General features: G+C 41.3%; 1 protein-coding gene across 1 annotated transcript; it reads left to right on the forward strand.

Moving 5' to 3' along the window:
• Positions 1 to 661: 661 nt before the first annotated feature.
• Positions 662 to 8,950, forward strand: LOC306737817 (malate dehydrogenase, cytoplasmic-like). The gene is made up of 9 exons (XM_079219611.1): positions 662 to 772; positions 1,775 to 1,873; positions 2,483 to 2,579; positions 4,012 to 4,187; positions 5,583 to 5,705; positions 6,454 to 6,630; positions 6,724 to 6,837; positions 7,650 to 7,739; positions 8,407 to 8,950. The coding sequence occupies exons 1-9, from the start codon at positions 770 to 772 to the stop codon at positions 8,527 to 8,529; spliced, it is 1,002 nt and encodes a 333-aa protein (XP_079075737.1). The 5' UTR covers positions 662 to 769; the 3' UTR covers positions 8,530 to 8,950.
• The last annotated feature ends 1,338 nt before the right edge of the window (positions 8,951 to 10,288 follow it).

Below are 10,288 nucleotides of genomic sequence, written 5' to 3' on the forward strand. Positions count from 1 at the left end.
TTCATATATTTTAATATCTATTCCCATTGAAGGAAATGACAAATCCCTATATTGTTTATAAGATTGACTTTGCAAGAAATTGTTATAAATATCCCAAAGTTTAAGATTTTATTTTGCCATAAAATCTGCAAACAGCAGCACTGAGACCGGCTTGCTTGGAAAAAGCACTTTCCATTTCAGGGGACCTTTAAGTCACTTATAGGATCATTACGTGAAGCTGCGGTATCAGGAGCATCCTTGAAGGTCATAGTCCTCATAGACCTTTTTGTTCTTCTATTTTGATGGGGTTCCAACTGCCTTTGAGGGGTTTCCAGTAGTATTTTATGTATTTATTTTGTGTCATTAAGGGATTTACAGTTAATGCGACATTAAATACAAAACATTAACAGATCACAGTCTTGAAGCGGGGTCTGCTTCTGCAGTCCCTCTACCGGCCACGTGGTGTCGCTAAAGGCGCAGCCGCCAGAATCTCAGTTTAAAAAAAAGTAACCTTTTTTCAGAAAATCCTCTTCCGTATATGGAGTAGGTGGGCGCGGTGAGACGAGTGCGGTGCATCACGGGAGATTGTGTTCTTTTTGTGGACTCGGATCGGTCGTAAAGCCTGTTGGGATTCATAAAAAGACTACAAGTCCCGTCGTAAGTGTGGAGCGAGCCGTTTAACCGCCTGACTTTACAATACACGGATAGAGGTGACCCTTCCGTCTAGTCCGACTCTGAGCAGGGATAACAGGCACCGCAGAGCCAACGCAGCTCCACCCGTTAGATAAAAATGGTAAGATATAATATTGTCTGTTTATTGCGTGATTGTATAAACGTAATGGTATATAATATGAGACCTCTATCAAAGCGTTAACTCAATAATTTAACACGTGTGCTAAATTACGGATGTCATTGAGAAGTCAAAATGTAGCTAGCGATCTAATTTGATGCTAAACGTTATTTACTGAGGATTGTATGTTATATTTTGTGCCGAATTCACAATTAAACATCCAAGGACACAGCGCTGTCACGCGCAGTTTTGCTCGCGCAGCTCAGAGATGATGTTTTGAATAATGAATAATAAAAAAAAAACGAAAATTCACTGTTAGGTTCTGCAGCCAAGCGTGCAGGTTTTTTTAAATTTATATTCTTGCTTATCTGCTGGACTTTCGTGCATCTGCCATTTTAATAAGCAGGCTGTCGCGTGGCGTCCGCGTCACGTTACATCAGCGGCCTTTATTCTTTTATTCAGGCCAATCATGGCGGCAGCTGCGGGGAGTTTGAATCTCCATTCATAAATCTCCCAAATTAAGGAGTTCTTGCTCGCTGGATAAATTTCAGCCAGTTTGAATATGATGCGAGGAGATTTTCTGACTGTACCGGATGCATCCTTCAATGAAAACCTCTGCATCATTTATAGTATTTACTCTTCCCCCCCTACTTCATTCATTATTTTGCACTGCAGGAGCGTGAGAAAGTTGTGTGACCCAATCATAAAACCTGATTTAAAATTGATTTGTAGTTTCAGTCATGCATGCCGAATTACAGAGTGACATCAACTGCTAAATATTAAGTCTAAAAATAGACTGACTGTCGAACCTATTCTTGTCAATATACGAGGCCGTTCTTTATTGCATGGTTTTCTAAAGGGAGTTTGGTTTGAAGTAGGAGGAGCCACAGATAAAGGCTTGTATTATCTGTAGAATGCATGTTACTGCTGCTTTGTTCCCTCCATCTGTTGTGTATCTAGGTCAATGACATGTATGAACCAAACCGGTTTGTTGTTCCCCAACAGGTCAAACCAATCCGTGTTGTGGTGACAGGCGCTGCCGGCCAGATCGCCTACTCCCTGCTGTACAGCATCGCCAAGGGAGATGTGTTCGGGAAGGACCAGGTACGACCGAAGAGCCTGGTCTCGCGATTACGTAACCCCCCACGCCCTGAAGCCGTTCTCTGCACAGGCAGACTCTTGCATAATGGACTCGTCATGAATAACGCATGTTTTAATGCCAGCAGCTTATTGGAGTCCTCATCTGGGGAATGTTATAACCTCAAAACAGAAGGAAGAGCGCTGTTCCTCTTGACAGTTTTAGTGAAACGTTCTGCTTTGTAGGTCACCGCTGCTATATTGTTCTTCTGCGTCAATTCCAATAAGCAGATTGCCCCATAGGAGGCAGTGATAAGGATCAGACTCCTCGGCTATTAATGTAAAACTTTGTACCAATATTTATCAGCAGCTACTGAGATAAAAAAAACACTCTAGTAGCGTTTGCACCGTCCTTTGGAATCCTCTAAATGTTCTCTTTGATGTATTGCATGCCGAATTAAAGAGCGTCGTCAAGTATTTTAGGAGGAAAAACTCATGTATCGGTTGATGATGCAAAGTCAAGCTAAATTGCAAACTTAAAATGTTTATGTGTCAATGTTTATTTAAACACGACCGGTCAAATATTTGATTTACAGGTATTGTTTTGGGGGTAAAACCGTCTTCTTCTTTTTTAAGCCAATCATCTTGGTCCTGCTGGACATCCCCCCCATGCTGCCGGTGCTGGACGGCGTCGTCATGGAGCTGCAGGACTGCGCCCTCCCGCTGCTGATGGGTGAGCCAACTGTGTGTGTTACTGTGTGTGTGTTACTGTGTGTGTGTGTTACAGTGTGTGTGTTTGAACCAACCGTGAAGAAGCCATGAAGTAAAAAGCTAACGTGAGGCTGTAACTTAACTAAATCACGGTCACATGAGCGCGAGTTTAAACACACCGACTAGTGTTCTAGTTTCTCTGCAGTCTCATTTAGCAACTTCATTTTTAAGGCATGAAAAGGGTTCATGTGGTATATTTTATGCTGTAGAACCAAACAAAAAAAACCTTATTTTAGGCATCCAACAAGAAACGCGTTAAAAAAAAACCACAAAACGACCAAAATTCGGACTCATTTCACGATTTTTGGACTCGTCCCTGCAGCACTCTGAGTGAGGAATGACAATGTGCAAAATTATCAATTCATGTTTTTTAAATGGTGACATGCTAGCTGTAGTTGAGGTAGCTGGCTGCAGCTAGTCTTTATCACCGTGATAAGAACAGAAGTGTTTCACTGACGGTATCACTAATAATTAATTCATATTTTAATGAAGTTTAGTTTATGTGCTGCTGCTACTCGGAGGAGGAAGAGGAAGAGGAAGGAGGAGTGTCTCAAAGGAGGCCTCTGGTTGGCTGGTTGTTGAGGCACCACAGTAGCCAATCAGATCAGTGGTGAGGAGCTGAGCCCAGACTGAAGTCCAGTCTGATAGCAGCCGTTTATACCAAACAGACCCTGAACGCATCTTATCGTCGGGATCAGACGAGGCGGCAGGAATTCATCTGAGAGAAAGGAACCGGTGGTCTGAGGTTGTGAACCGAGACGAGATAAAATGAAAAGTTGTGCAATGAGAAAAGAAGAGAAAAAGTGGAGTGAAAACACGGTGACGCAGGTTGGAAACGTCACAGTAAAATAAAAGTAACTTATGGGTTCCAATGCATTTAATGTCATTAATATGTGTCTATAGCAGCCGCTGATTGTGAATAAGAAGTAATTCTAATATCCTGCTGATTTGGAGAGGAAAAAATGAATTCATAATTCTGCATTCAAGTCAAGTATTTTTAAAGCTGACGATGAACAGATTCATCAATAAACTGCTTTACAGTGATGAAGGATTCAGGATTTCACCAGATATTCACTGCTGGACAATATGAACATGTAATGTCACAGTTATCTTGGCACAAAATAATGCTAATCACTATATTATCTCGATAATCATCAACATATACTCTATATAGAATTACTCAAACATACTGGAATCCCTCTCATTTAGTTAAGAAACTGATATTTTTGTTGCAACATTTAAAATACACATTTACATACACATCCTGCTATATGTATATATTCTGTGTTTATTCACCCATTTGATGTTTTATGTTGATGCACAGTCATTGCACTGATACGCATTGTCCCTAAATAAGATGCGCATGCTGACCACGTCCCTCTCCTCCCCCACAGAGGTGGTCCCCACCGACAAGGTGGAGGTCGGCTTCAAGGACATCGACGCCGCCATCTTGGTGGGCTCCATGCCCAGGAAGGAGGGGATGGAGAGGAAGGACCTGCTGAAGGCCAACGTGGCCATCTTCAAGACTCAGGGAGCCGCCCTGGACAAGTTCGCCAAGAAGACCGTCAAGGTGACGTTTTATTTTTAACGTCATTTAATTATCATTGATCGTCCTGGAGGGTTGTTGTTGTTGTAGTTGTACGGTTCAGACGCAGGGAAATGAAAGTGCTTATCCAGCGTTTCTTGTAGATTTGAGTTGAAAGCTGCTCTTTGCACCTCGACATCTACGCCTCTGTGCGTCTGTTTATACTGTTAAAATGTGAGGAAACACTGGACATGTTTTTATCCACTTTATCGTTTATAAAATTTGATATTTTAATTGGAAGGAAGCTAACTTAAGATACAATTCTTTTTTTTAAGCTCTACTTTGTGTGTAAAATATATATATATAAATTAACATAATAGCTATTATGGTTCCACCTCACTATGAGCCATGAATAACTCCACTACTGTCCCATAGTATGGAGATCAGCAGGAAGGCCCCTAATGACACAAAGTCCACTGTGGGGCCCAGTTAGTGTTGCGAAAGAGGTAGCGTCACTCCTGAGGTCAAAGGTCACATGAGGGGAACTGTGGACAAAAGAAAACAGACGTTGAAGCTTTTACAGCAGAAACCTTCAGAGAAAACCGCTTTTGTTTCTTTTATTCTCTGGGAAAAGTCGACTTAAAAATAAACATTTAGTCAGTAAAATAGTAAATACTGTTTGAATCTTTAAAAAAAAAAAAGAAACGACCACATATTCTCAGATAACTGATTATTTTACACAATTTCTTTATTTGAGTTTTGGTAGAAAAGCCTTTTTCATCCAGATTTGTAATCAGTCGTGTCCTGAAGTCTCTCAAGACGGAACTAAAGAAGACGGAACAGAGTCTGTTTCTCGCCGTGCCGGAGAGCATTCTGGGTAAATGTGGAAGCCGCTGAAGGGACGGTGTTTTGTCTGGAGACGATAAAAGAGGAACTGAGAGAAGGAACTCTTACTCTAACAGAGCAGCTCCAGACTTTACGTCCTACACTTCTTCTGGTTCACCCGTTTGCAGCTTTCTCTACTCGACACCGAGAGGATCAGTTAATCTGATTTCTCTTTTATTTATGAGTTAGTTTACGTTAAAACAAATCCTTTATTATCTGTTTATTAGAACAGATTATTTGCAGAAAAGAGCGACCTCAACCTCACAACCAACGGCATCATTATTTAATTTAATTATGATTTTCATTACTTTTTAAATGCAGCTGCATTATCAGCTCAGTCATCCCGAACTGCCCTTTTTGCTTGTGATCGTCTGTCTGTGTCTGCGTTGTGGACTAATAAAGTTGTATTGAATTAAGAATTCAACCAAAATTGAACAAACAAAATAATCAGAATGTTAAATATCAGATTTAGATCAACGGTTTCTTTTATTTTCGTCGTTGCAGAAGTGGCGTTTTTGATTTTTAATGTTTTTGATTTTTTTAATGTGTTTTCAGGTTGTGGTGGTCGGAAACCCGGCGAACACCAACTGTCTGATCGCCTCCAAGTCGGCCCCGTCCATCCCCAAAGAGAACTTCTCCTGCCTGACCCGGCTGGACCACAACAGGGCCAGCTCCCAGGTACGCAGCGGGACCGGGGCCTGCTTCCGACCCACCGAGGTCACGGGGGTCAGATTCGTCCAAATGAGGTCCACAAACGGCAGTGAGGACGGTTCTGGCTCTCGTTCACGGCTGAAGAACGTCTTTCACACTCACTATTCATGTTTTTAAATTAATGTTTTGCATAATGATAATTGATGGGCATTAGTTGGATTTTTAAAAGACATTTTCGTGATTGATTTTTCAGGGCGTCTGAAGTGTATTTTGCAACAAAACTATTTGATCTTCTGACGTTTTATTTGACTAACATGGAGCAATGTGTGCAACTGTTTGTGTACTTAACAAAACCAACAAAGGTTTGGATGAGATCGACCTCGTCTACTGTCACAAATTCAATATTGGAGGAGAGCCTCAATTAAAGTCTGAAAGCGGTTCATTGTAGAGTAGGTTTCCACGCGCAAAGAATTAGTCTTACTATTGTCGGGTCACAATAAACAGACGAGAGACAAGAAAAATATAAGTTCTGCAATACGCAAGAATCATAATTATGATAGAAGTAGGAAGAAATGTACAGTATAAAAAGAGTTGGTGTGGCGTTGACAAGATTAATTGGCAGAAATATAATATAATATGCAGAGCTATGTTTTCATTATAATGACCTGAAACTAGGAATTGTTTCATTTAGCTTAGAAAAAGCCATTTATATCAACAAATACAATATATACTGTATATATTTACTGCTGCTGCTGCGTCTGTCCCTGGCCTGCAGGTGGCGATGCGTTGCGGCGTCTCCGCTGACAAGGTGAAGAACGTCATCATCTGGGGGAACCACTCCTCCACCCAGTACCCCGACGTCCACCACGCCAAGGTGGACGTGAACGGCTCCGAGAAGAACGCCTACGACGCCGTCAAGGACGAAGCCTGGCTCCGGGGAGACTTCATCTCTGTGAGCTGAGCAGAGAACTGCAAGTCCTCCCGTTTGGTTTTGTTTTGTAGTTCCTGTCCTCAAACCTTTCTCCTCTTCGCCTGCGTCCCGCAGACGGTGCAGCTGCGCGGCGCGGCCGTCATCAAAGCCAGGAAGCTGTCCAGCGCCATGTCTGCCGCCAAGGCCATCTGCGACCACGTGAGGGACATCTGGTTCGGCACCAAGGAGGTCAGTGGGATGAACGACTTTTATCATCTGATAAACGATCATTATTAAGCATAAGTTACAAGTTCCTTTCAAAGTTGGTCGTCAGAGTCCAAAAAAACACAGATTTTCCCCTTTTTTTTTTTTTTTTTTTTTTTAAGAGGATGTCTATGTGTCGTCTTCTGTTACTTTCTATTTTTATTGAAGCTTTTTTTTTTTTTAATAATCTCAAAGATTACATTTTTACGGCTGCAGCTTCAAGACTCAAGATGTTTTTATTGTCATATGCACAGATAACAGGCAGTTATTCTATACAATGAAACGCTTATTTTGCTGGGTCCTCCTAACACACAGAAGTACAATAACGTTAAGGCAAAAAATATATAAAATAAGGCACAAAATATAGTGACAGTATTGCGCAAAAATATGTATAAAGTGTCCAAATTAATAATTCTCGCCGTCTTTGCGGCATTGTGAGCAAATTCATCCACAGATTTTATATTAAATATCTGCAGTCATCCCCCAACGTCCCAAAATGCCAATAGTATGTGCTGAAGATGCCGGTTTCATTCAGATTTTATATTTCTGAGCCAAACAATGACGCGTATTCCTGTGATTTGGGTGATTGTCGGCGTAAAGAATTGTATTCGGCTGAACCCTTAATATGAATATCATCCAAATGTAAAATACCGTTCTGAATGAAGTATCTTTGGCTGCAGAGATATCACTGACCCCTCAGCAAAAATGCCACCGTAATCATTTGAACATGTTTTTCAATGAAAATCAGAATAATGACGCATAAGTTTCTGACTGACGTTGTTGTTTGCTGTCGACAGGGTGAGTTCATCTCCATGGGCGTGTACGCTGCCGGAAACACGTACGGCATCCCAGAGGACCTCATCTACTCCTTCCCCATCGAGATCAAGGTGAGTTCAACCAACGCAGGACGACGGTCGTCACACCGAGAGGGTTAAACTGTAGTTCATCTGCTAACAGAATACACCAAACGAGCAGCTGGTAGACCAAACGGTTAGATCTTTGTTTTCTGGGAGGATTCCCACGTCGGAGTTATTTCTTATAGTATCAAGAGAAGAAATTGAGACGTAATCCTGTGATAGTTGTAGCCCATAACAGGGTTCATACGGTCATGGGAAACCTGGACAAGTCATGGCATTTTAAAATGGTTATTTCCAGGCCTGGAAAAGTCCTTGAAGAAAAAAAAAAAGTTTAGTAAAAGTGTTATGTTCATTTACGCTGAGTTTGAAATAATGAATATGCTTTTAAAAGACTCAAAATATAAGCAGGCATACATACAGGCATCTATATAAATGTTTATTCTTTTAATCAAACTATTGTCTCATTCATTTGTGTCATTTAAGGTTTACTGTATGCTTTGTGTTCTCATTGTTAGTTTAAATACTACATTTACTCACTTTTTACTGTTTACACCCAGATTTCACTAAATGTTTGTCATGGACATTTGGTTAAAAGTCATGAAATCCATTGGTCACAATGTGTCTGAACTCTGCATAAACAAATAGACAAAAAGCCACAAATACCTTTTTTTTTTTTTTTCACCCCCATCCCTCACAGAACAAGACCTGGAAAATGGTGGACGGACTCCCCATCAACGACTTCTCCCGCTCCAAGATGGACGCCACGGCGGCCGAGCTGGTGGAGGAGCGAGACACCGCCATGGACTTCCTGTCCCAGTGACGGTCTCCTCCTGCTGGCCAACAGCAGCACTTAGACCCCCCGAAGGCTCACTGCTCGCGGCTCTGACGACGAAGAAGAAGAAGAAGAAGAAACCCTCCACTCTTATTAACCGTCCCAGCTGGCGTCTGTGTGTCTCCTCTCTCTCTCTCTCTCTCTCTCTCTCTCTCTCTCTCTCTCTCTCTCTCTCTCTCTCTCTCTCTCTCTCTCTCTCTCTCTCTCTCTCTCTCAGTGTGTGTTTGTCTCTAGGCCACCTTTTCAGTTTTTCCGAAAAACCTGTTTAACCACCACAACCTGGCCTCCTCCGTCTGCGAGACACCGAGAGAATGTCTCTGTTTGGTAGATGATAAAACGCACACTAGCTGCCCAAAAAACTGTAACGGAAACGTGTTATCACCAATAAAACAACAAGGAAAATAACAGACCCAAATCGTGTTGTGGTTTATGCGTCTTTGATGTTCAGAAGTCTTCGTCAGAGCTCGTTGTCGGAGACGGTCTAGTGTCGGTGTCTACTGAGGTTGAACTATTAAAGTACATGCATGACCTGACGAGCCTTTCAGCCTGAACATTATTTTAATTCAACACAATAACTGAAATCCAAGCAGAACACTTATCAGAGTTATTTCTGTCTTCCTTTTAAAATGATTTCTATTACGTCCTCCAGTGTTTTGCAGTGGATCCTTTTAACCACAAGGGGGCAGCGTTGATCAACATTTAACACAAGCGGCTGGGTTTGTGTTCGATCCTCGGTTGTTTTATACATCATTTCTGGAGTTTCAAAACAATTACCTGGTCCTTTTTTTGGGAAACAAAATTACAAAAACGGGTTACTATATCCTCTACAAAATGAGTGCATGTGATGGGCTAAAGACTATTATTAATAAGATTTATTTATATAGCACTTTTGACAGACAAAAGGTCAGGAAAAAAAATACAAGTGTTAAAACCAGATTGACAATAACGGCCAAACATTTCAACAGTTAAGAGAGCACAGTAGAAACACATTAAAAGATGGAGCAGTAAAACAAATAATGAAAATAAAAAGCAGGGAATAAAGCATGTGCTTAACCAAACACTAGTTTAAGGTCCGAAATGAATGCAAAAACCACATAATGGAAATGCTACTTCTATGGAGTACAACATTGACGACTGACATCCTTAAACTATGCATCTGGGCATCTCACCAGGTGCCACAAATAGGTTATTGTCTTTGTATTTGATTATTGTTTATTCAAGTGTAAAAATATTGTACATGGATTTATATGAATGTAAAAATATATGTAATCAAATTGTTCTGTTACTATGACATAAATCCATTTAATTTAGGGTTAAGAAACCCACATTACTCTATAAAAGATCAAACTTAAAACCGAAGAAAACACGCATGAAAGACTACGCGCACGTTATTATGGGGCAGTGGTTCTGAGCTGCTTAAGCTAATATTAAATGAATAAAAAAGTCGGGAATGAAGTGAACTCTCACAAATAGTGTAAACTCACGCAAGTAAAGCGTGTTGTGAAGGCAGTATTGAGGAGTGTGAGTACGGCACTATTGTGCATTCAAAATTCCCTTCAAAGTAAAAGACCTGTGACTCACTGAAAACGTGTCTGACACAAGTCTACAAGGTGCGCCACGATTTAAAAACTAGTGGCAACTGCTCCGGCACGGCAGCTCGTAGTGGCAGCTCCCGGCACCTGACACCGGAAATGCTGCCTCTAAAGTAGTGGCAGCTCCCGGCACCTGACACCGGAAATGCTGCCTC

The sequence above is a fragment of the Taurulus bubalis genome (assembly GCF_910589615.1).
Source record: "Taurulus bubalis genome assembly, chromosome: 6".
Lineage (NCBI taxonomy): Eukaryota > Metazoa > Chordata > Actinopteri > Perciformes > Cottidae > Taurulus > Taurulus bubalis.